The sequence below is a fragment of the Mustela nivalis genome (assembly GCF_964662115.1).
Source record: "Mustela nivalis genome assembly, chromosome: 13".
Lineage (NCBI taxonomy): Eukaryota > Metazoa > Chordata > Mammalia > Carnivora > Mustelidae > Mustela > Mustela nivalis.
The window spans coordinates 87,341,937-87,368,401 of NC_139032.1; the positions used below are offsets into that span (position 1 = coordinate 87,341,937).

Consider the following 26,465-nt stretch of genomic DNA (forward strand, 5'->3'; position numbering starts at 1 on the left):
GCCCCGCCTTCAGGTGCAGCTGGCTTGTAAGCGGGGGTGGGGGGAACCGGCCGATCCTGCCCACAGCCTCTGCTCTAGGTCTGGGGAAGCAGTAACAGTGCTGGTGACCGTGGGCTGCGGCTACAAGTGACACATCCTGGGAGCTGGAGACCAAGCACGTGCGAGGGACGCCCGGCAGAACCTTCCTACAGTCTCGGGGTCACCCCAGGGGGAGGGAGAGTGGGTTGCTCTTGTCAGCCCCATTTGGAAGATGAAGAAGGGAAGGTTTGGGGGAACTGTGCAGGGTTGAAGGCGGAGCTGGGACTGGAATTTCGTATTTCCACCTGATGCGGGCAGGAAGGCCTCCGGGAGCCAAGCGAGCGGCCCTGACCCTGGGGAGAGGCAGGTGGGTGTTGGGGAAGGGAACGGACCCAAGGAGGCCGCAGGGCTGTACCGAGATCTGGGTCACTCGATGGGGGTGGTGTGGCAGGTCAGGGGCACAAAATGCAACTTGGTCAAGACGCCAAGGGAGCAGGAGCCGGTGGCCCGCAGGCCATCCGGGGCCCCGCTAATCTGAAACAAACACAGAGGGAGACGGCGGCGGGGTCCCTCTTGCCGGCCCTGACAGGGTGATGATATACAGAGTTTTAAATAAATGTATCTCATTAGGGACATATTGTCTGGCAGGAGAAAAATGATGCCCTTCCCCACCCCTGCCTCCCCCCACCCCCCCCCCAAAAAGGGGGCAGGGAATCCAATGCTACAGCTAAAAAGGAAATTGCGTTAATACAGATTGTTTTATTTAAAAAACCTTGACCTCCACTTCAAAAAAAGTCATTAGACATTCTCCTTCTCAAAGGCCGCCGGAGCTGTTATGGGGAGGTCTGTTCATTCTTCAATGACTTACTGTTCCCGCGCTAGGGGGAATGTGTGAGGGACCGGGGGAGTAATTTAAGGCTCCCTGCAGAAAGGTGTGTAAATCTTTGCATGTCTAAAGAAACTTTACCAGACCACTAAGCCAGAGGAAAAGAAAACGGGCAGAGTCGGCCCCCCCAACCCACCCTTTTTTCCGTTTCTTGCCTTTGGAACTCTGATCTCTTTGATGGTAAAAATGGTCATATTTCACCCCAAAAATATCAGCAATCAGCGGACGAAGGAAGTAGAAGCCCATGGGGAGTTTCACCGCCGATTAGGCCCTTGGTTTAATTATTTAACGCCTGCCTGGATCGTGCAGGCTGCGAACACACTCTCCTGGCGTGGGTTCAAGAACAAGTTATAAATAATAATAACCATTATATCCCCAATTAAGCTGGTGAGCGGAAAGCCTCGTCCCCGCCCCCTCTCTGCCTTCTGTCTCTGCCTTGTCCTCACCCGCTGCCCCCACCCTCGTGGCACATGTCCGTCCCCCCCCACCCCCCGCCATGCTGTGTGCTCTGAGGAACCCCACACGCCTCACCCCACCCACCGCAAAGTAATCACAGCAAGCTGGTGCGGGGCCCCGGAGGGAGCCAGGACAGGGCCCGAGGGCTCCGGAAGCCTTTGTGAAGGAGGCTCAGGGCTCCCTGGGCCTCAGCGTGTGCCCCCGGCCCCCCGACATCCTTCCCCTGGCTCCCAGAGAAAGCAAGACGGGCGTGCTAAGGACAGTGTTCCAGAAGACAGCTGCAGCGGGAGACGGGTCCCCAGTTTGGAACTGGTCATTTCTCTTGGGAGCCTCAGTTTCTCTACCTGTAACAAGAGGGAGTTCTCCATCAGGGGTCCTGACTGGTTGTCCCCGGGGTCCCAGCAGCCCAGAGCCCACGGCTTGGAAGAGGTGTTTGTTGTGACAGAGTGGACGGCCCGTCCGAGTCTATCTAGGCCCGGGGTGCTTGGGCTCCGCGACTGGACAGCACGTCCCCAGGGCGCCAGCCCTCAGGGCCTTTTCTTCACACCCCTGGATGATGTTTGCCAACTCTTTCCCACAAGCCGGGCCCCCTCTGCCGGTGATGCAGGCCCTGTCGCTGCCTCCCGCCGACAGACCAGGAAACCCAAGTCCAGAGAGGGGAAGGGACTGAAGGGACCCATTGGCCCCACTGGAAAGTGTCCAACACCAGGCCACTGCATCTCCCAAATCTAAAACTGAAATGGAAAAGCAGGAGGCCACATGGAAGCTGGTCTGGGGGTAACGGGGCACGTTCGTCTCAGCCAACCACAGTCAAGCTCCTGTTTCCCCTCTTCTCACGACTGCGTTTGGCTAACCTTGAAAAAAAGAGGGGGGGTCTGGGTGGGTCAGTCATTAAGGGCCTGCCTTTGGCTCCGGTCGTGGTCCCAGGGTCCTGGGATCGAGCCCCACATTGGGCTCCCTGCTCAGTGGGAAGCCTGCTTCTCCCTCTCTTACTCCCTCTGCTTCTGTTCCTGTTCTATCTCTCTCCCTCTCTGTGTCAAATAAATAAATAAAATCTTTTTTTAAAAAAATGCCATGTGGAAGGAGGAGAAAAGAGAAGATAATACACTGACTTGCCACAGGGGCAGATAAAGTTGCTTGTGACTTGGTCTTCGCAAAGACAAGGCAAAAAGGGAAATGCAGTGATTGGCCAGGTCTCGTTATTTTGTTTGTGTGTGCGTGTATGTGTGGTTTTTTAAAGATTTTATTTATTTATTTGACAGAGAGAGACAGCCAGAGAGGAAACACAAGCAGGGGGAGTGGGAGAGGGAGAAGCAGGCTTCTGGCTGAGCGGGGAGCCCGACGCAGGGCTCGATTCCAGGACCCTGGGATCATGACCTGAGCCAAAGGCAGATGCTTAATGACGGAGCCACCCAGGCACCCCCATATTTGTGGTTATTGTTGTTGTTTTCTTTTTTAAGAAGAGACCATAATTCTTCAAGAGAAACTCTAAACTTCCTAGTCCTAAATTCTCGTAGAACAACTTGGCACGGTGGTTAAGAGCCTCACAAACCTAGTGGGACACAGAGTGTATGCTTTCTGAGCCTCCGTTTCCCCTCTTGGCATGGTATCTGTGAGGATGTTGCAAGACAGTGTGGTTGCTACATCGCCTGGCTCACAGAAACACTCGTGACATGTGAGCCCCTCTCTTAGGGAGAGCGTCTCTATCTCTGGATTTACAGGTGAGGCAGAAACATTTTTCAAAGGGGCATAATATTTCAACCCTTGCCAAGAGCTGAGAACCAGTCACTTTAGCAGAATATCCCGGCCGGGGGATCCCCTAGGGAGGAAACTGAGGCTTGGGAAAAAATCTGGGCAGCAAGCTGAAGGAGAGAGCCAGATGTCCTGCCCCGTTGGGCTTGGCTGTACTTCCCACGGGGCGGACAAGGGGTCCGGGATGTGCGGAGAGCCCCGCTGTGATGGCAGCCTGACACAATATTTACAGAACCCTGCCATCTGTCACGGTCATGCCTGGTCACGTCTGAGTCACATCAGCCTGCGGTGTTTACGATTCCCCAGACGCGCAAGAGTGAACACTGCTGAGCCTGTGTCGCTCTGTGGGCCGTCCCTGCGAAACCGTCTCCTTCGGAAGAGGCTCCTGGGTTTGTGGCCACTGGGGCCGATCAGGTGACCCGGAAGAGCCTCAGGATTCCATGTCATCCCCGGTCTCTGCTTATCCATCTGTGAAATGGGCCTGGTCCTTGAGTGATTGACAGCCAACTGTCTCGCCAAGGTTGCTGTAACCAAAGAATGACATTGATATAACTCCAGGAGAAATAGGGAAGCATTGCAGTAGAAACATGGGTAGTGATCACGAACAGAAATCTTACAAATGAGAGATGCAAAAGGTCATTAAACACCAAAAATTTGGGACGCCCGGGTTGCTCAGTCAGTTAAGCTGCTGCCTTTGGTTCAGGTCATGACCCCAGGGTCCTGGAATCGAGTCCCGCATCGGGCTCCTTGCTCATCGGGGAGCCTGCCTCTCTCTCTGCCTCTGCCTGCTGCACCGCACCGCCTGCTTGTGCTCTCTCTCTCTCTGACAAATAAATAAAATCTTAAAAAAAAAATTTACCTTCAGCAATAATTCAACGTATGCATGTTGAAACAGGAAATGCCTTTCAAAATTGAAAATAAATTATTATTACCCCTCTGGCTCAGCCCTGCTTACAAAGGGGGCAGCCGTCGACACACAGGTGAAGTCGACACCCATGGTGAAGTCCAAGATCATCACAAAGAGAACCAAGAAGTTCATCTGGTCCCAGGGAGACTGATAAGTCAAAATGAAATGTAACTGGCACTGGCCAGAGGATTCAGAGACGGTCTGGGGGCCAGTTCTTGAGGCCCAGATGTGCTTATAAGAGCGACAAGAAAATAAAGTGCATACCATCCAGCGGCTTCCAGAAGTTTCTGATCCACACCATCAAGGCGCTGGAAGTAGCGATGGCACTGGTGTGAGTCAGGCACCCATCCCAGCCCCAGGCTGCACGAGGAAGAACATGAACATTCTGCTCATGTGCACTTTTTATTTGTGTCCAATAAATCCAGAAAGACATTGCTGTAAACAAACAAACAAACAAACCAGCTCACGCTAACCAGGGCCTCAGAGACTCAGGAGTAGATATTGATACAAGCTTTCTCGAGACTATCCGGCAATAATAATCGAAAGTCTTAAACCTTTGGCAGAATCTTTGACTCAGCATGTGAGTTCTGTACTTGCTGCTGTAACAAATGATCCCAAGCCTTGTATTTTATTTTTTATTTTTATTTTTTTTTATTTAAAATTTTTTTTTTAATTTATTTATTTGACAGAGAGAAATCACAAGTAGACAGAGAGGCAGCCAGAGAGAGAGAGAGAGGGAAGCAAGCTCCCTGCTGAGCAGAGAGCTCGATGCGGGACCCGATCCCAGGACCCTGAGATCATGACCTGAGCCGAAGGCAGCGGCTTAATCCACTGAGCCACCCAGGCGCCCCCAAGCCTTGTATTTTAAACTGATAAAAATGCATTACCTTTCCAGCCTAGAGATCAGAGAGTCCTGGGCTGAAATTAAGGTGGGGCTGGGCAGGCCTGCATTTCCTTCTACAGACTCTGGGGAAGAAGACTCTGCTCCCTTGCTTTTCCAGCTTCTCGAGGCTGCCTACCTTAGTTGTGGCTGCTTTTCCTCCTTCTTCAACGCCAGTGAGTTTTTCTCACATTGTGTGGCTCTGACCCTGGCCCCCTGACCTCCCTCGTCCACTTTAAAGGACCACGTGATTACACCCTGTAATCTAAAAGGATCTCCTTAACTTAAGGTCACCTGAGAGGCAAGTTTAATTCCATCTACTACCAAATCCACGAATTCCGGGGATTACGAGGTGGACATCTTTGGGAGGCTATTATCAGCCTACCATATCCGGACATCCTAGGTATTTATTATTAAGAAAAGAAGTATAGATGTCTGACAGTAGGGACTGATGCATCCCTAGGCTTTCATTAAAAATAGTGGTGGACGAGACACAGTCAGCAACTTACAAAAGGTTGTTACACTGTAGCTCGACTTACAATATCTTGACTTACAAGATGATCTTTGTCTATCTAGAATATAGATATAAGCTAGAAAGATATACTCAAAAATCATCATTTTTTAAAAAGATTTTTATTTATTTATCTGATAGAGAGATCACAAGTAGGCAGAGAGGCAGGCAGAAAGAGAGAGGGTGAAGCAGATTCCCTGTCGAGCAGAGAGCCCAATGTGGGGCTTGATCCCAGGACCCTGAGATCATGTCCTGAGCTGAAGGCAGAGGCTCAACCCACTGAGCCACCCAGGCGCCCCTCAAAAAGTATTTTTAGCTCATTCCTTGTCCTTGTCGTATTGAATAAATATAGCAATTATCCTCAATCTCTTTCCTTAAACTAACTTGGGTTTTTAAAATTTAAAAAAAAATTTTTATTAACATATAATGTATTATTAGCCCCAGGGGTACAGGTCTGTGAATCACCAGGTTTCCACTTCACAGCACTCACCATAGCACATACATTCCCCAATGTCCATAACCCCACCACCCTCTCCCTCCCCCCTCCCCCTGGCAACCCTCAGTTTGTTTTGTGAGATTAAGAGTCTCTTATGACCTTAAACCAACTTTTAAAAAGTATATTGAGTACTTACTGTGAGTCAGAGAGCTCTTACAATGGAATATATGTGATTTTTATTTTTTTAATTTTATTTATATCTTCTAAAATCTCTAAGCATCTTATTTCTGTGATAAGAAAATTAACTTTTTTTTTTTTTAAGCACATGAGCTTTTGAGACTCAGGTAACTATGCACTTAAAAAATAAAAAAAGATTTTATTTATTTATTTGACAGAGAGAGAGAGCGGCAGGGGCAGAGGGACAGGGAGAAGCAGGCTCTCCGCTGAGTAAGGATCTGGACGTGGGGCTCGATCCCAGGACCCCAAGATCATGACCTGAGCCAAAGGCAGATGCCCAACCAACTGAACCACGCAGGTGCCCCAAATATGCACTTCCATTCATGGTCAGACCTAGGATCCCACCTCCAACAGACCCACCAATTAAACGTCAGCTCCTTCTCCATGAAATCTTCTCTGGTGAGCAGGGCTCGTCTCTGCTCGTCTCTGCTCCCCTTTATTTGTCCCCATCCCAGCTGCCGGGAGCAGGCCTGGTTCTCTAAGTTCCCAGCCGGGATCCTATTCACCCCTCATTCCCCGTTCTGAGTTAGCATCACAGCATTGATCTCTATGACCATGGAAATTATTTCTTTTCTAGCCGTATCCCTTTGGGGTAATGAGTTCTGTCCTCTTGGGGTTAACTGGAGTTTCCTTGGGTGCGTTTCCACGGCGCCACGGGCCTGGAGCTCTCTCTTGCTCGAGGGCTGAGCTTTGGAAAGAGGCTATGCCTCTCCTTCCCCACACTGCCATGTCCGTGCCACCCCGGCCCCCAGCCCCAGGACTGGCAAAGGTAGCAACAACTGAAAGGCAACAGCAGTAATAATAATGATGATGATAATAATAATAATAGGAGCGCCTGGGTGGCTCAGTTGGTTGAGCGACTGCCTTCGGCTCAGGTCTTGATCCAGGACTTCCAGGATCGAGTCCCACATCCAGCTCCCAGCTCCTTGGGAAGTCTGCTTCTCCCTCTGACCTTCTCCTTTCTCATGCTCTCTCTCACTCATTCTCTCTCAAATAAATAAATAAAATAAATAAATAAAATCTTTAAAAAAAATAATAATAATAACAATAATGCCAAATTTGCGGGAATTCTTTGGGTTGGTCCTTTATGATCCCCATGTAGAGATGATGGACCAGCCTCAGAGGGAACCGATAAGTGACCTCCCCAAGGCCACACAGCTCGTAAGTAGGGGGGAAGACACGCCCCCCGCCGTCCCCTCCCCCTGCTGCTCCAGAGTCTGACTTCGCTATCACTGCCCTCCACTGTTCCTTGGAAGAAAAGTGTGGGTTTTGTTTTGTTTTGTTTTACGATTTTATTTATTTATTTGTCAGAGGGAGAGTGAGAGAGAGTGAGCACAAGCAAGGGGAGAAGCAGGCTCCCCACTGAGCAGGGGACCCGATGCAGGACTCGATCCCAGGATCCTGGGATCATGACGTGAGCCAAAGGCAGACGCTTAACTGACTGAGCCACCCAGGCGCCCCTTGGAATAAATGTTTTAAAAGTGACAATTGTTGACACTGAGTGCTCACTCCATGCGAGGTTCCCCACAATACATAGATCGATCCGCTGACCTGTTGATCCATTCATCGATCTATATCTATATCAACTTACTTAATTCTCCTAACTGCCCATTTTATAGATGAGGTAACTGAGAGGAAGAGTGTAAAGAGACTTCTAAGGTCCACAGCGAGGAAGATCAAGGTCTGCATTTTAATCCAGAAAGCTGGGGCCAGACCATCATCATCGTACAGAGATCCAGGTCATAACCTCTCTGTACGTGTAGGATGAGTGAATGACCAAGCTGATGGAGGAAGCCGCTGTGACTGAGACCCACTCACATACCTCTCGGCCCTGGGTCTCACTTTACCCACCTGTTCAATGGAAGAGCTTGGACAAAACAATCTGGTTCTCCGAGCTCTGGAAGGAGCCTCTGCCTTTGCTGCCTCAGTTTCCTTATCTGTCATCCAAGGGAATGGGACATAGACCATTTCCTGGGCCCTTCCCAGGTCCACAGGCCCATACTGGCAGTATCCTCCCTGTATTCTCGGCCCTGGGTCCAAGATTTCACCTGCAGAATCCCCCTAGTGCCCAGGAGACTGGTACTTCATTTGGCCCAACCTACGGGGAAGAAGTTGGGGGTCAGGAAAGGGAAGGCGACCCTCTGGAGGCCAGCACGAGCAGAGCTGGGCCCGGAACCTGGTCTCTGACACCAAAGCTGTTTGGGACACTCAGCAGCCCTTTTCCTGGGATGAGCCCCCACTCTTGGCTTGGTGGGCGATCCAGGAGGGCGGGGCGCTCCCAGCGAGTTCCCAGAGCCAGTAGCTGCCCCACTCTGCTCCGTCCCACAGAAAATGGTTCAGCCACACCCACCGTGTGCACTGCCCCTTCTTTCGCTGGCTTTTCTCACTGGGCACTCCTCGGGGGGCAGCTTTCTAAGGGAGAAACACCATATTAGCTCCGAACCCTCAATCCGCCCATGTGTGCACCTCTGAGGACTGCCCAGGTCAACACCACTTGGGGGACACTCAGCCTCATTTTCGGGGGTTTTCCATTGTCTCTGGGGGAAAAATGTGACTCATGCAGAACCCAGTCTGCTGGGCTATAGGCTCCCAGGGGCCGGGTCTCTGTGCAAAAGCACAGAAAGAACACCCTGAAGGCTCGCTCCTGGTGGGCTTGTTGCCGGGACTCCCACACAATGGCTGTGCAGGGACAGAGCCAGGGCACCCAGCAGCTGCCTGCCGAAAGGCCCGTGGCACCCGGATGGCTTTCAGTCTCAGTTCTGCCACCAGAGGCATCTTTTCCACGCTTTCCTTGAAAAACAAAAACAAGAGCAGAGACCCAAGCCTGCCTCTCTCTTACCTTGTCCATCTGTCAGTCTGGCTGTCGTCTGGCTGTCTATCCTCTCTGTGTGTAAACTAGGAATTCTGGAGGGGAGAACTCTCTCCTACCGGCCTGATTTTCCTTGGGAAGGGCCTGGAGCTTCCTGGAGGTGGGCAACGGGGGTGTGTGTGTTGGGGTGCCGCGCCCTGTCTACACCCCAGAAGCTTGAGAATGAGCCGCTTCCTGGATGGCGGGGGGGCAGGTAGAGTGACCAAGGTGGACCTTGGCTTCTTTTCGGCAGATGAGGAAGGCATTGGGGTGCGTGGGGGAATGAGGGTGGACCTGGGAGTTGGGCTCTCCGCTGTCAGCTGTCTCAGAGTCGCCCCCCTTCACCCTTGCGGAGGAATTTGTGAATGGAAGGGGCAGTGAAGGGGGGAGTGTGTGCGCTGCTAATCCCGCCACGGTTGCTTCCCACACCCCCCCACAACACACACACTTGTTGGGGGATTTAACCAACCCCAAACACTGAACTTTCCTACTCCTTATGGTGTGTGTGGGGGGGAGGGGTGAAGGGAGGACACCCCTCCTTCCCCCTCTCCCCGCCCCCAGCCTCCCGCCGGACTCCGCGCGGGACCCCCTCCCCGCCCCCCGCAGCCGCAGGGTGGGGGCGGGCGAGGCGCGGCGGAGGAAGGAGGAGAGGCAGGGGCGAGGTCCGCTTCAAGAAGGGGCGTGTGGCCCGAGGAGCTCGCGTTTTAGCAACTTGGAGCGGGCGAGGCGGCCGAGGGGAGGGCGAAAGTTTGCTTCCCCGACGTCAGCGCCGGGCGGGCCGCGGCGGCCGGGGGGCGAGGAGGCGGCGGGCAGCGGGGCCCGAGCGCGGGGCGGCCGGGGCGCGCTCGCTCCGACCCGCGCCTGCCACCCGCGCCGGCGACGCCGGGGCCCTCGCGGGCATGGACAGCGCGGCCGCCGCCGCCTTCGCCCTGGACAAGCCGCCGCTGGGCCCGGGGCCGCCGCCGCCGCCGCCGCCGCCCTCCGCGCTGGGGCCCGGCGACTGCGCCCAGGCGCGCAAGAACTTCACGGTGAGCCACCTCCTGGACCTGGAGGAGGTGGCGGCGGCCGGGCGGCTGGCGGTGCGCCCCGCGGCCAGGGCCGAGGCGCGGGAGGGCGCGGCGCGGGAGCCGTCCGGGGGCAGCAGCGGCAGCGAGGCGACGCCGCAGGACGGTGAGTGCGGGCGCCGGGCGGGGCCGCGCCGGGGTCGCCGGGGCTCCGGGGGCGTGGGAACGGAAGCGCGGGGTCCGGGGCCGGCCGGTGGGGGGAGCTCGGGGTGGGGGGAGAGAGTCCCGGGGCGCGGGCGCGGCGCGGGATCCGCTGCGGGGGTGGGGGGGGGGAGGCTGCTGGGCTGGCCCCGCCGCGCCGCGGGACGGTGGAGGTTGTCTGTCCGTGACCCGTGATCGCGTGGGCGGCGGGCACCAGGGCTCTCGACCCCCGGGGAGGGGCCCGGCCGCCTTTTGGCCAGAGCCACCGCCGCGAGTCGTGGGAACGGCGGGGAAGTGGGCCGCCTTTGTGCCCGGGGCGGGGGTGTGGGGGACAGCCCTCGGGGCCGCGCTGCCGGATCGAGTCCCCTGGGAAGTGGGTGTGATTATTGACGCGGCACAGCTAGGGAAACCGAGTCTTGGGAGGGCCAGAGCATCCAAGTCACACAACTGGGTTCCGTCCGAACTCGGCCCGCCTGCCCCCCATCCCACCCCAGCTACTGCTGGGTCCTCGGATGGGCTCCTTGGCTAGGACAGGGATGCCGGGCCCCCATCTCCCAAGCCGAAGGAGCCAGCTAGGCCTCTCTCCTCTGCCGAGGTTAAAGGTCATCAGGAAAGGGCTTTAAAAACAAACAACCCACCCAAGTGGCTTTTTTTTTTTTCCCCTGAAAGTCACACTGGATCACAGGGGCCTGAGTCTTTGGTGAGAAGGGGGAGGGGAGGGGGAGCCAGAGCAGGAGAAGATGAAGATAAAGCCAAGGTCCCAGGCCCTGGCTGGTTTTCTGGGAGGGGGGGGTCAGAGGAGTCCCCACAGCTCACCCACACCCTGTGGAGGAGATAGGATGGCTGACACCACAGTCCCCGCCCCTAGCTCTGGGGAGCAGCCTGGCCTGCAGGGAGGACCACTTCCCACTCCTGGGGACCCCCACTTCCTGCACCAGCCTCCAGGTCTCAGACAAGAGAGCCCCCGGCTGGCCACATGCCCTGCTTTTCACATGAGAGAAGGTGCCGGGAAAGCGGAGGTGATTTCAGCCTCATCTGAAACCTGGTCCAGGAGCACGTGCGGACGTGAGGCACGCCTGACACACAGCTGTGCCTCCGGTACCCAGCTGGTGCCAGCTGCGTCCGGTGGTTACTGGCTCCCTCCCAGGGGCGCCCGCTGCCCACCAGCCACAATGGACCGGCGTCTCCAGGGTGAGCATGAAGCCGGCCGACACCCCCCCGCCCCGGGAGCTGGGGTTTCCCTGAGGGAAAACCAGAAGGAAGGTGTCTGGTTTGGACCAGGGGTTATAGGTGGGGGGCCTGCGGGTTCAGGAGGAGAGGGGCTCTGTTCCCCCGAGTTTCTTGCAGGACCTCGGGTCTCCTGGGAGGAGCGGGCTGGCTCAGAGCTGGCTTCCCCTAAGGAGAGAGGAGAGGGCTCTGGTGAATGCGGGACCCCCTTGGCAGCCTTGGCAGGGCAGAGGAGGAGGAGCAAACTGAAGGCGAAGCCCAGAACGAAGGGAGAAAAGGAGAGGGGGTGGCAGTCACACGGGCGGAGGGAAGGAGGCACAGGCGTTCTCTCTACTCGAGTCCTAGCCAGGGGCCGGTGCCTGTCTCCACCCTGGCCTCCAGCCGTGGGGAGAGGCAGTGGAAGGCATTGCTTCTCTTGGACACAGCGGAGAAGGTTTCCAAACCCAGGGTTTTTCTGGAGAGTTCCAGAACAGCTCATGCCAGCTGGGGACATTAAGTGCCTGGAGGCGCAGGGGGGGGGTGGTCTCTGGCAGCCCCCCAGGCAGCTTGGTGGATACTGGGCCTCCCCAGCGGCCCCCTGGGGCCTCGCCACTCTCAACTGAGCCCTGGAGGCCTGTAGGGCCTTTCCGGAGGTGGTGGGGCTTCCACACCCCAGGGGTAGGACTGTACTGGGGACAGAGAAGGTACTGGGTGTGGGGGCAGGTTGGACGGGGCTATTTTCCCCAGGCCTCTGGAAGCTGAAGCGAACAGGACAACAGGGAGAGTTCGTCAGGAAGCTTCCCCTTCCAGTGTAAAGGATTCTCTGTGTTTGGGATGGTTATATTGGGATCTTTCCTCCTCACTTTTGGTGTTTGACCATCCTTTCTTTTATGAACTAGGGATAGTAACTGGAGATTGTTTGATTTTAATGTCCTGACTTGGCGAAATTAAAAGGCAGTAACCCTATACTCATTCCTTAGATTGAAAGCAAATCACTAGTCCGTGAAATCCAAATGTTTTATATAGAGTCAAACATCTCCCCCAAGGCCAGCCCCAAGCCGCAAGCCAGGGTGCCCGCTGCCAGGCAGAGTCCCAACGCCCCGAGAGGCAGGCAGGGTACCGGAGGCTGGGGCGCTGCGTGACTGCTGCTGGTCTGGGAGACCCTCTCAGCTGGCCGTCTGGGTCTGGGCCTGCAGAGAGAGGACAGAAGCCAACTGCCCTGCTCTTCTTCTATAGGCTTCCCTCTCGGGCAGGTGACCCCCGCCCACTAACACTCACCACGGATGCCGGAGTCTTGAGGTCTCCAAGTGGGGGAGAAGGAACCTTTCCTCCCCGCATCTCGGTGAGCCAGGCCTGCATCACTGGACCCCTTTCCTAAGTGGCCAACTAAACCTCGGGGTGCCAGGACTCTGGACCCCAGGCCAGCAGGCATGGGCTCTGGGCTGCGACTTCTACCCACTAGTCCTGGGCCTGTGGGGAACGCTGGCGCCTGCTGGAGATGGGGACGTGCTCAGAAGTGGATTTTTGTGTGGCTTCTGGAGCTGTTTCTGGGCGCAAAGAAAGAAACTGACATCACAAAGAGATGGAGGACCCCGTATTAAAAATGAAGGGCCAATGGGGAGACTCATGAGTTAAGAGAATTGATCCATTTTCAAATCTGCCAGGGTAGCAAGGTTCACATTTTTTATTTTTTATTTTTTTTTATTTTTTGCTCTTTTGTTTTCCCAAAGCCACCAGTAGATGTACCCTATGCTCGCCTGTGATTTTCCCAGAGCAGGCACCCCCGGAACTGGCCGGGAAGGCTGTGGCTTCACTGGTGACTCAGAGCAAACCGGGGTCTCGCGTTCCTCCCAAATCAAACGCTGAAGTCTGCGGCCGGCGCTGAGCTATGCCAAGCACGTTAGGAAAATAAACCCTCGTTTGGTGCCTTTGCAATGACTTACAACAAAAGAAACCACATTAATAACTGAGATTTTCTTTAAAGCATTCCCTCCTGTGGGCAGGGCGGAAACAGGGATCCGGACACACTGGGAAAATAAACAAAGCTCCTGGGGAGCCCCCCCCCGCCCACCCCCACCCCACCCCCCACCCCCAGCCTCTGGAGGGCTGGTACCTGTTTCAGAGACCTCAGGACCAAGAGAGTCAGGGCAGCCCCGTGCTCCAAAGCTGGGGGCACAGGCTGAGCCAGGGTGACTAGAGCCCTGGGGTGGGCAGGATGGAGACCTGGGGCTCCCTCCACAGAGCCGCTCCCTCGGCCACAGCTGCTAATGGGGGCCCAGGAAGCTGAGAGTGAGCCTGGTTTGGGGTGGGGACGTGCCCTTTCCCCTTGCCACCGATGGGCGGGAATGGCCGAGTGTCTGAGCAGAGGACCGTAAGGGACCATCTAGGGCTCAGCAGAACTTGCCTCTAAGTTCTGAAAGCATTTATTGTGGTGGAATATACCCAACGGAAGGTTTACCTCTTGTACCATTTTTTAAGCACACGTTCAGGGGCATAAAGCACATTCACATTGTTGGGCAACAGTCAGTAGCTTCCGTCTCCAGACCTTTCTCATCTTCCCAGGATAAAACTCTGTACCCATGAAACACCGACTCGGCATCCCCCTCCCTGCGCTTGGCACCCACCCCGCTCCTGTCCGTCTCTGTGAATCCCACGACTCCAGGGACCTCATGGAAGGGAAGCTTGCGACATTCGTCCTTTGCTGTCTGGCTTATGTCACCTAGCATGACGTTTTCCAATTTCCTCCACGTGGCCACCGGTGTAAGGATCTCCTTCCTCTGGGGGCTGAGGGATATTCCAGTGCACGTGCGAGGCTGCGCGCGTGCGTGTGTGCTCACGCCGCGTCACGACTCTCCATTCATCTGCTGCTGGACACCTGGGTGTTTCCGCCTCTAGGACGCCGTGACTAATGCCCGTGAACGTGGGTGGGCAAATACCTCTTCCCATGTCCGCTTTCTGTTCTTCGGGGTTTGTGCCCAGAAGTGGAGCGGCTCCTGGGTCATGTGGCAATTCTAGGTTTCATGTTTGGAGGAAGCGTCACACTGTTCCCCGCAGCTGGCCACGGGGTTCAGCCACCTGCCTCCCCCAGCTCGCTGTGACAGGTGGCCACGCAGCCCCTGGGCTGGTGATGGCACGAGCCCGGGAAGCGGGCGGCCAGGACAGTACAGGCTGGTGGGGGAAAAAGACAAGAAGGGTTTCTTCCGCGAAGGGCTTTTTTCCGATCGAACCTGCTTTTCTTCCCTCTTCTCTTGCTTCCCTGCCTCCATTTCCAGGGGGCGGGGAGGGGGGTAAAGCCTCCCCTTCCATGCGCGAGGAGCCCTGGCTTTTGCTGCCCCCTCCCTTGACATGACCTTGATCATGTCACATCCCTCCTCTGGGCTCAGTTCCCACCTGAACAGTAGGAGGCAGGACCCGGATGTTTGAGAGGCCTCTCCTGTCCTTCATCACGGTCTGATCAGGCTGAGAAAATGCCCCAGGAACATGGAGTCTCCGGGGCCTGGGGCCTGGCGAGGGCGGCCCTTGGCACCTGCCCTGAGTGGGAAGAGGAGGCTGAGAGAGAGGCTGAGGAACCAGGTCTGGAAGCTGCGAGCCCAGGGGAATTCAGCTGGAGAGAACTGCCCGGTCCACCAGGGTGGCTGGTGGGAGGGGTGCCTCTCCGGCTTTTTCTCAGCAGGCCGGGCCCTTGCGTTAGTTCATTATTCTTGGCTCCAGGGTGGTCATGCAGATGATCGGCGTGGAGCTTGGGGGTGTGGCACAGGAGCCTTGGACCAGCTAGCATGCCACAAGGGCCCTTCCCCATGGGCAGAAACTCAACAGGGCTAGAGCTTTCTTCCCTCCCAGAAGACTCTGGAAAAGTAGCTTGGGAGCAGCAGTGATAACACCTGTCTGCACACCACACTTGAGGCCCAGAAAGCAACCCGAGACTCAGTGTTGCCATCTGTGAAATGGGCACCATGGACAGGGATGTCCCTCTAGGTGTGGTGAGCCCCGAGTGGGTCATGTCCACAGCTGCCCTGTGAGTCAGGCAGGACTAAGGACATGCCGTCCCTATTTTTTGGAGGCCTAGAGAGGCAAAGCAACCGGCCCAAGGTCTCCCAGCTGGGAAAGGAGGCGTGGGATTTGTTTGGGGAACCAAAGGGGGCAGAGAGGCAGGAAGGGATAGGCCTGGAGGGCTGCACGGAGTCGGGCTATTACATGGCCCTGTGCCGCGTTGAGTTTCTAAATGGGTAAAGACAAAAAGGAGGGGGTTTGGTGGCCTGTCCCAGGCAGGAAGGTGAGGTCAGATAGGATAAGGTGAAACTTGACAGGCTCGCGTGGTGTCCAAGACCCAAAGGACGGTGGCTGACCCCAGGTGCGAGTGAATCTTGGGGGTGATTTAAGGGAGAGCCCGTGGGTCCCCTGAATGTATCCTCCAAATGGCACAACAGGGTTTGGGCTTGGAGGCTGTGGGAGGGGACAAGGGACAGGGGTCGTGCCAGGGACTCAGGGAGAGTGGCCAGCAGCCATCACAGGCTCGTTGACTGGGCGCTCACCATGTGCCCCCCAGGACTCCACAGACCTGCCGGAGCCCCACTGTCCCACCAGTACGGAGTGGGTCCTCTCATCGTCCCCGTTCTGCGTGGAGGGAAATGAGCCACTGGCCGAGGCCCCATCTTCCTGAGGATTTAGGGTTCCAGCCCAGATCTGTCCTGTTCGGAAGCCCTTGTTTTCTGCTACTCCCCAAGGCCATCCCTGGAGCCCCTGGGAGGCGTGCTGGTCTCCCAGGCAGGTGTGGGCTGCACTCAGGGGGCCATGGGGCAGCCCGCCGAAGGGGTCCCCTCAGCGGGGTGGTCTGGATCACAGGCCCATGGGAGGCACTGTCGGGGTCCGCTCGGCTTGGGTTTGGGAAGGTGTGAAGTGAGTGGTGGTGGGGGGGTCCTCTACCCCTCCTGTCTAGAAATATCCAGAATGGTCTCCTTCTATGCAGGCCCGTCTGCAGCCTCCCAGACCCAGGAGAGCAGTGGAGGGTCCCTGACTCAGGAACATCGACAGGGCGGCCCCCTTGCCCAGTCTGCTAACCCACTCGCTCACTCCATGGCCCTTTGCCGAGGGCCGACTACGTGTCAGGCCTCGAGCTGCTGCCACCTGCGCAGACCCTCAGACCCCAGGCTCCAGTGAGGTTTCCAGGGGCTGAGAGCCACAAGCACGGGCCGGGCGGGGGGCGGGGGGGACGATGGTGAGAGTTGCCCAGAGAAGCCACGGCCTCACAACCACCACCGTCCCGCGGCTGCGTCCGGGCGTCCGGGCGTCCGAGGGAGACCCCTGCGGCATCTCCGAGTCAAGGCTGGTCCTCAAACCTGTCTTCATCTGGCTTAACACAGTCACCGGTTGTCTCTGTTTTCCTCATTCTGTGGTAGGTCACTGAAGACCTGGTCACGGGCTGGCATTTTGGGGACCACGTGGTGGACTGGTTTTCCCAGACACACAGACAGAGATGCACTCCCGCACACAACCCCACACACACACCTACTCACACACATAAACCCCTCTCCCTCACACATGCACACACACGAACCCACTCATACTCACACACAACATTCCCAAATGCACACACAAACCCCCCCCCACAAACCCTTTCACGTCTCCCGCCACGGCCCAATTCACACACTCACACAGACAAACCCAGTCGCTTGCACACACACACCTTCATCAACACACGCTGACACGCACCTGCACACTCTCAACACCCACACACTCACGCCCCTTCGTCAGGGCTCCAACCGGGGCCCAACAGATCAAGTCCAGGCTCTGAGTGGGCAGGGGCCGTGGGCAGCCGGTGAGCGGTGAGCGGCCCGTAAGGCTCGGGGATGGGCCAAAGGGTTAAGTGGCTTTTGTGAGGCAGCGGAGAGTAGGAGGGCACCGGGGAGGGGGGCTTCCTGCCTAGACAGAGGGGGACGGTATCTGGCCTGCTCCCATGCTCAGCAGTCAGGGTGCTCCAGGGGCCAGGAGAGGGCCTGGGGGCGGGGGGCGCGCGGCGGGGGCTCCTCACCCGGGGGCTTGCGGGTGGCAGTGGGGGCAGAGCTCACCCCGGCCAGAGGGCAGGAGTCGTGGAATCTCAGGTTCGCTAAACAACCCACATGCTCTCACTGCCCCTACGAGGCTGTGTCCCTCCCACATCTGGGAAGCTGCCTGTCCCCAGCCTGGCTCCGAGAGCCACCGTGATGACAGGCGCCGTCCACACGGGGCACTTTACAGCCAGTGATACCTTTTATTAGATCCTAAAAGACGAAGCAGGCTCTGGAAGACATTATTTTTGGTCCCTCTTGTGATCCATTCTGCTTTTCCGTGCATGGGAGGGGCAGCTGGGACCTTCCGGTTGGCGGGGCGGGAGGGGGCATGGGGGCCAGGAGGTGGACAGGAGCTGCCGGGCAGGCTGGTCTTTGGGGGACGGTCCTTGGTGTGGGGCAGTGAAAGGGTGAGGGGCCGGGACAGGGAAACTGGAAGCTTCCACAGGGGCCTTTCCACCCCAGAGCCGAGCGAGCACCTTGTAGCCTGAGAGCCGACCAGGTCAGGGGTGTTACCTTTGTGGCCCTGCTCCCCAGGAGGCCTTAGGTGGGGCCCCGGACGCGGCCTGTCGCGGGTCTGAGGGAGTTTGCACCGTCTGTTCGTCAACACGTGGTCCCAGAAATCACTGCATGAGGATCACCAGGGCAGCCGGTTGAAATGCATGTCCTAGGGCCGCACCCCAGCCCACAGCACGATGCTCCACAGGGCCTGGGCATCTGCATTTAATAGGTTTCCCCATCATCTTTCTGTGCACGAAAGGGTGAGCACCCCTGGACTGCCACAGACCCTCCAGCTGCCAGCGGTGGGGCATGGCGGGGGCGGGGGACCCTCTGCCTCTCCTGTCACTGCCAAAGCCCCCTCCCAGCATCCTGCCTGCCCGCCGCTGTCCCGTGGGGTCCCCAGGGCCAGGCTGTCCGCCGGCCCCAGGTACTGCCCCCTGGGTCCCCCATCCCACCTCCTGGCCCGTCCTCCCCCCTTGCCGTGGGCGCAGACGTTTCCACGCCAGAGATGGCCTTATTAAAAGTGACATTTAACCAGAGCTGGAATTACCACGCGGATGACTGCAACCCGCGGAATCAAAGCGGGAGCCGCCGGGCGCGCCTGGCAGGGGCCCGGGGCCTCTCCTGTACCAGAGCTCGGCGCGGGCCTCCCATATAAAACCCCCGCAGAACGCCGAGGTCTTGAAAGCCAGTGCACCTCCTTTCATTAGACTAACAAATAACACGTAACAGAAAACATCTGTTAACAGCAGCCCCTAATGCTCTCAAGATGGTCCTGCGGGCGGCCGGTCCAGCCAGCGGGCAGCCAGGCCACGCGGGGCCCGGGGTCTGGCCGCCCCCCTTCTCAGGGTGGGTGCGGGGCCCTCCGGGGAGCCCGGCCCCCGTCCCGGTCTGTCCTGGGCCTTCTGCCTCTGCATCTCCCACCCCTGCTGAGACTCTCTTCTTGCTGATGACAACAGGTCAACCGAGGGTCTGTTTGCATGGGGACCGTCCACACCGGCTGTGTGACCTGGGTGGGTTTCTTCCTCTCTCTGAGCGCCTGAGTCAGCAAGGGGGAGAGGAACCGTGCATCCTAGCAGGACGGACATACAGACACAGGGCAGTGCTGGAGCCGAGTACAGGTGGACACGGGTAACTGCTGTTAGGATTCCAGTGCAGGACGTGGAGGCTCGGAGAGCCTAAGTGACTCACCCCGTTCCCCGAGCCTTCGAGCCCCCCAGTCCACTTTTCCATGATGCTGAGATGCACAGAGCGAAAGGCGGCCGCCTCCCTGCAGCTAAGGGCAGAGGACGAGCTTCTCTTGAGAGCCCGGGCTGACCCGGTCCTCGCGGAGGCCCCACGTCCCCTCGCAGTCCCCCACCCCTCCCCCTGTGGGCTTGGAAGCCAGAGGGGCCTCCCAATGCCACATTTTCCCAGCTGGGAGCCTGGAGACCCGGCTTCCTCTCTGGGACCTGAGGTGGAAGGGCTGCCTCCCACACAAGGGGCCGGCTGGCCGGAAGGACATCCCAGGAACGGGACAGAAGACAGCCTGGCACTTTGTCCCCTGTTTCTCCTCAGGGCGAATCTTAACCCCCTCCCCACCCCCTCCAAGAGACACCTTGCCTTGGGTTCCAAGAACACTGGGTGGGACCCCTTAATTTGCACATTCATTCGGCGCACAGGTGTGTTGTTGTGAGACATCGTGCTGGGAAAACCCCAGGGGACAGGCGCGCTCTGGGCCCTGACCAAAGAGTGGAGCATGACGGCAGTGTCGTCCGCTTGCTGCCTGCTGTCCTGCCCTATCTGCCTGCCTCCCCTCTTACAGATAAGGAAACTGAGCCTCAGAAAGGCCGAGTGACTTGCCCAAAGCCAGAGTCTCGGGGCAAGGCCGGCCACCCCATGCCGGGCCCCCAGATGGCCGAGGAGCCACAGTGACCTCTTGCTGGAAGCGTCCTGGGCCCTGCCAGGGAGAGGCTATGCCTCCCACCTTCCTAGTTCTCATCCAGAAACTTCTGCAGTGCGCTGAGGAAGGCACGGGCTTTTCCAGGACCCCCTCATGCAGGGCCCGCCCCCCTAGCAGTCAGGCAGAAGGACCCCAGGGCAGTGTGGGGCTGGAGGGGTCCAGGGGCTGGGGCCTGGGGAGGGACCCCAGCCTTTGGCACTCTCATGTTTCCTAGGGACATTGTGTTTCAACTGGAAGGCCAGCCCTTCCACAGAGCCGGCTGCCCAGCCAGGGCAACCCCGGGCAGGGAGAGTGTCAGGGCTCCAAGCGGGAAATGGCTGGAGACAAGAAGGAAAAATGCTCTGCTCTGGTTTCACTGGGAAGGAATGAAGGAAAGGCAAAGATCTAAGTGGCCGAAAGCGAGGTCGCTGTTCCAGGCAACTGTTGCTGGTGCAGTGAACTCAGGGCCAGGCTGGCCAGAGCTCCCAGGATGGCGACCTTTTCAAGGGGCTGATGTCGGTCTCACTAGAGGAAGGTTGGGGGAAGCATCCCAGGGACGGGGCCCTCCTGCCTTCCTTCCTTCCAAAGATATTTGTTGAGCACCTTCCCCGTGTCAGACGTACGCTGGATATCGGGGTCCCAGCTGGGATCAGGGAGGTGCGGTCCCTGCCAGGAAGGAGATGTCCTGGCTGCTAGGAGATCAGATAATGGGGCCCCCTACTTGGTCTGGAGGGTCAGGGAAGGCTTCCTGGAGGAGTGAGCCAAAAGAAGAGGTGGCGAAAGGTGCTTCAGGTGGCGGGAAGAAGAGACGCAGAGGCTCAGAGGTGAGAAAGAGACCCGCTGTTCCAGGAGCAGAGGGACAGGAGGGAGCGAGCCCATGAGCGAGGCGTGGTCCGAGACTTGTCATCGTATTATTAAGAACCGCGGGAGTGCCTTCTGCTCGTCTGTACGTGTCCGGAGTCTCCAGAGCGCCCAGGCCCTCTCCGGGAGCTCTCTTGGTGAGCCAGTTTTCCCCTGCCGTGTGGGAAGTGAGTGGCTACCTTGGGAACCGTGTCCTCAGTAAGGCGCTTGTCCTCGACGTGTTCCTCAGCCTGGCTGGCCCAGAGCCTCTGGGGCTGTGCCCACTCCTGACCCCACCCAGGCTCTCCGGGCTTGCCCGGGAGGAGATGGACAAGGAGCACCGTGATGCTGAATCAGAGGCTGGAGCTCGACCCACGCAGATGCCCGAGATCCTGGAACAGGGGCGACCTCCCTGGTCCTCTGTGCAGCTCAGTGGTGGCACTGGTTTAGAAACAAAGCTGGCCCCAGAGAGGTGCAGTGGGTCCCCCACCTTCTCGGGGGCAAGGCATGCTGCTGATAGGGCCTGGGTTGGCTGTGCGATTCTGGCCCCAAACGCACCCCCGATTTCTGACGATCTTGGGAAAGCACCTTATTTCCCTGAGCCTCAAGCTCTGAATCAGCAAAATGGGCATAGCGGTAGCTCTGGGAGCTTGGGCTGCTCCGAGGAGCTGATAAAATCAGGCAGGCAGGGGCTCAGGGCGACGCCCATTTGGCCAATTTATTTTCTCTTTCACTCTCTCTGACACTTGGGAAGAGGGGACAGACACCCAGCTCAGGACTGCTAAGCCCTCTCCCAGTTGGAAAAACTAAGGAGAGTGAAGTTTCCCAAGGCCCCACTGGAAAAGGAGCTGAGGTTAGGAACAAGAGTTTTGGGCCCCAGGAGCTAGCTAGCTCTAGTGGCCTTTGCCGGTACCTAACTCTGCTTTCCAAAGAGGGGACCGTTGATCCAGCCCTGGGCGTCCCCCCTCCCACAACCCTGCCCAGCGACTGGGGTCCCCTGTCTGGAAGGATGGCCTGGATCCGCCGCAGCCCCAGCCTGGCTGGGACGGACCGCCACTCCCAGGCAGAATAAGCATCTTGCTTTATTTTCCACGGCCCAAGCTGTAACCATGTATAATTTCATGACAAATCCCGCCTATAAAACACAACACAACTATTTTTATAATGTGGCATTTGAGGTTAAAAATTCAAATTAGAGATTAATTGCAACTTCTAGAAGTTCTGTGGATAAGACGGCTCAGGGAGAAAGGCTGAGATATTCAGATATGCTCCCTCAGGGATTGCAGATGGGTTCTTACCACATAGTGAGAACATGTGTGCGCTCACACTCACACGCACGTGCAAACACACACAAACACACACACACTCAGTGATCCCTGGGCTCCAGCAGATCCCACATTTAGGATGCTATGGTGTTTGCACTCATAGGAAAGCTGATCTTTTTTTTTTTTTAAAGATTTTTTTTTAAAAGATTTTATTTATTTATTTGACAGAGAGAGATCACAAGTAGGCATAGAGGCAGGCAGGGGTGGGGGGAGCAGGCTCCCTGCTGAGCAGAGAGCCCGATGCGGGACTCGATCCCAGGATCCTGAGATCATGACCTGAGCCGAAGGCAGCGGCTCAACCCACTGAGCCACCCAGGCGCCCGGAAAGCTGATCTTGATGCTGGCTCCTTTCTCTGCCTGGGACCCCAATGTCCAAGTGGCCATCAGAAGCAGGTTCCGTGTGGATCTGGGTTTGTAGGCTGGTGGCAGGGTGGGGAAATGCACAGAGCTCGGGGCACCAAGAAAAGAAGTGAAGGTACCAGATTTGCCTTCACTGGGAGCCAGCTCTCAGCTTCTCCCTAAACCCTCTTTTCCCTCTGCCTCTCAAAAACCAGAACCAGATGGGAATCTAAGTGAATAGTGGGTCTGTGGACAGGGCAGACAGCGTGGGAGGGAGCCCCAGGCAGGGAGGAGGGAGAAAAGCTGAGAAAGCCCCATTCCCAAGAGATCAGAGGTGGGCTGTATCTCCTTTGGCCCCTAGGGGCTGGCCTGGAGGCCCCGCAGGAGAAGCTCAGGGTTCTGGAGAGCTCTGTAGCAGCTTCTTGGGCTCTGCGGCTTGTGACAAATGTCGGCTGCTTTCTGCAAACCGGTGTCCTCTGCACAGCAGATTTTCATCTCTACCTCCCCCTGCTACAGGCAGGCCTCTGAGAGGGGCCATGGTCCCCGTTAGGAAGGCAGCAGTTCTGAGGAGTTCATAACCAAGGGCTGGGGCCTCGTGCGTGGCCTTGTGTGTCCAAACGGCGCCCACGGAGAAGAGGTCCGGAGTGGGGCCAGTGAGTCCGACCCAGCCCAAGTGGTTCCCCGGGGCAAAGGGTTTCCCCTTTTGGGCCTCGGTTTCTTCATCTGCAAAGGAAGGATATGGACACGTGGGTTGTGAGGATGCAGAATTGGAAGCACTTGGCCAGGGACTGGCCGTCGGCCACCTGCCGTGTCATCACTGCCGTTGCTAGAGCCAGCAGCTCCCTCGGGGGTAACAAGTCATCTCCCCGAGGAAGCTCCCACTTGGGTCTAAGCTCAGGGCATGCATCTCCCCCCTCCGATCTTTACAGAAGGCCATCCACATTCCCATTTCACAGCTGAGAAGTAGAGGGTCTTCTACTCAACATGTTTCTGGAGCCCCGTGCCAAATGCAGACCCGGGGCAGATACCCCCGCATCTGCCTTTAGGAGCTTCCAGGCAACCTGCGACAGGTGATTATCTGATAATGACACAGACAAGTAATGAATTGCAGTGCCAGTAAATTCCATCAAGTTGAGGAGCATGGGGACCCCTGGGGCTCAGAAACAGGCGTTGTCATCCCAAGGCTGCACAGTAGAGGTGGAGTCAGACCCCGGAGCCCTCCCATCCCAGCTCTCCCCACGGTGCAACGCTCTGGCTGTCCAGAGCCCCCAACCCTACCCCAACAGGCTGCAAAGACCCACATCCCAAATCACCTGGGAGACACGACCACGACAGCACATGCAGCAGGGGCAGGGCTCGAACAGAGGAGGCAGAATAACGTAGTCCGGCCCACAAGTCTCTGGAGTGCTGTACTTGGGGGAGGGGGTTCTCCTAGTGGGGGAACACCGCTCTAGTTCTGCCAGGGCAAGGGTGAGGGTCCAGGTGTAGGTGAGGCTCCAGCTTTGTGCTAGTCAGTGCTGCCACCTACAACGGAGAGAAAACCGGCCCCAAGTGGCTTAAGAGGAAGAAAAATCATGATGCACATCACTAAAAAATCCAGGGCGGGACTTCAGGCACTGCTGGATCCAGGACTAAACCATGGAGCAGCCGGCATCTCTCTCCCAGGGTCTCGCTCTGCTGGGATTGGGTCCCTGCCCACCTTCGAGCCAATCACAGAGGAGCTGAGTGCTGATTGGCTGAGAGCGATTGTGTGGGTTGGGTTTCAGCCAACCCCTCTGACCTGGATAGGGGGAGGCTGCTCTCCAGGGAGTCGCTGCCTGACATCAGAGAGCTTACGTTTAGGAGGAGGAGTTCCCCCAAATACCACTGGGGGCTGCTTTATGTGCTTCATATGTATGGTCTCCCCTAACACAGAGGGACCTTTATATGCCCTCTTTATAGATGAGGCAGTGGAGGCTCCGAGAGTTCAAGTAACTTTCCCAAGGTCACCCGCCTTGTAGGTGGAGGAACACGTCAACCATGGCCCTTAAAGCAACCAACGCCCATCCCGGTGGCCTGGGCAGCTGGCTCTGGGACCACTTTAATGCCATCTTGTCCCCTGCCACGGGGACAGACTGCTATGTCACTGGGACCCTGCACGCCTCTCCTCTGGGGCTGAGTGTGTCCGTTTGGCTCCGTGGGTCTGTCCAGCTCCCACAGAATCTGAGCGGTCTGTGTCCTGGGCTGAAGGCTGGTGGCAGGAAGCCATGGAAGTAGCTTCAGAAGGGGGTGGTCCCTGCCCTTGCGGGGGAGCTGAGCATGGGACCCCCTTCCAGTAGCAGTGCCCCCCTCCCATGACATCAAACCCTCCATGGCAAATGCACTTTCTGCACAGTGAAGAGTGACAGTGGATCTGGGTTGTTCAGCTGACATGCTGTCACCTGCGGCCAACATGTCCTTACCCGTCTGTTAATTACCCTTCCACGGTGTATTCTGGAACACATAAAAACTGTATTCCTATAGGAAGTGGTGCCTAAGGTGGGAGGTGAAGAACTGGACTGGCTTTAAGGCTAAGCGGAAAAGTGTTCTAGCCAGAGGGAACAGCATTTTCGAAGAGGGGAAGTGACAGAATGCAGCTGGTCGGAGGCTTGTGGGGGGCGGGCAGGGAACGAGAGGAAGCTCTGGAAGAGGGCGTAGGTCCTGAGACCCGGATTCAGATTGGTCTGGCCTTTTGACTCTTCTCTGGGTCTCGCTCGGGACCAGGGAGAGGAGAGTAAGGACTCAGGGCGCAAAACATCAGGAGACGCTCATTGGCGGGGCCGTGCCAGGGCAGGGCGGACATCTGAGAGGGGGTGCCCCACCCTGACTCAGCGTCTGCTCACTCGAGAAGAGGTCCCGGCTCACCAGGAGCCTCAGACTCCGTCTTCACAATCAGCAGCCCCTCCTCCCCTGCCCTCCGCTCTGCAAACACTCCAGCGTCCTGATTTTGTGAGTGGGGGGCCTTCGTGGGTCTGGTGGTGGGGGAGGGTCTCAGCAGAATGTTAATGAAATCAGAGCTGCCCAGGTTGGGGCCAGGCCCTGGCTAGGGGAGAATTAAGCAAATGTGCCCAGCCTGTTGCAGACTCTTTTCCATACTGGATTGGTGCAGGCTGAGGGACACCCACCTGCAGCGCAACCCCCTGAAGAGGGGGTGGGGACATATGACTGTGGGGGAGCAGGTTGCTCCCTCAGTCCTGGGAGCCTGCCAGGCGTTAGACATTCAGGGACGCTTCATAGAAGGCACGGGCAAAGATGGGCCTCGTGGCTTGGCAGGGAGCTTGGCCAGTACAGCCCTCCCCCTCTGGAGAGGTGAGGTGTACAGAGGGCCCATGTCATGCTTGTCAGCCCTAGCAACACTGTGGGACCCGTATCTTGACTGCTTTCCAGATGTCACCCCTCGGAGCCCTCACAGCCATCCATGGATCACGTGTTATACAGACAGGGAAACTGAGGCACGGGGCAGGGACATGATTTGCCAGGGCTGCAGAACCAGCAGCCTGATTTGTGGCCTCTTTTGGTCATTGGACCCGAGTCCCTGGAATCATCATAACAACCCGGTGGGGAGGGTCCTCTTATTACACCCCCTCGAGATTTGGAAGGAGATGGGGGCATGGCCCAGGAGCTAAGGGCAGGGAGACTCTAGCTAAGATCCCAGCTGGGCAAGCTTGGGCAGGCCACATGGAGACTCTCTGGACCTGTTTCCCCTCTTGAGAAGCAAGTTAACAACCCTGTCCCCCTTGCACCGTCTCTAAGGGTGGGTGAGAGAGGGTTTTGAGGGTGGGAAGGGCCCCCCGATGGGCAGGGGGGCTCGTTTGAAGAGCCCTCCTCTACCCAGGCTCCATGGTGAGCTGCCCACCTCCCGCTCTGCCTCTCCTTCTCCCTCTCCCTCTGTGCCCCCTCCCTGAACACCCGCAACGGCACACATCAACCTCATTGTTTTCTCCATGATGCACCATCGACGTCAGGACGAGGTCTAACCGACTCTGAAGGAGAAAGGCCGGGAGGGCTCCCTGGGTCCGCGCTTCAGCTGCTCCGTCCTACCTCCGTTCAGTCACATGGGGCCCAGAGAGGCAGCTGGGAGCTCACAGCCTTGGAGGACTTGGGACAGGGGCGCAAGCATGAAAGTGAGTCCGGA

General features: G+C 57.4%; 1 protein-coding gene and 1 long non-coding RNA gene across 2 annotated transcripts in view; both read left to right on the forward strand.

The window, feature by feature from the left end:
- Positions 1-9,599: 9,599 nt before the first annotated feature.
- PRRX2 (paired related homeobox 2) overlaps positions 9,600-26,465 on the forward strand; it is a 45,574-nt gene continuing 28,708 nt past the window's right edge. The window contains exon 1 of the mRNA XM_082695912.1: positions 9,600-10,101. Coding sequence (XP_082552038.1) covers positions 9,831-10,101 — 271 coding nt within the window. The 5' untranslated portion in view covers positions 9,600-9,830. The remainder of the gene's footprint in view (positions 10,102-26,465) is intronic.
- LOC309846647 lies at positions 11,004-13,296 on the forward strand. Its single transcript, XR_014302049.1, has 3 exons — positions 11,004-11,327; positions 12,579-12,684; positions 13,073-13,296. It is a non-coding gene; the product is annotated as an uncharacterized lncRNA (long non-coding RNA).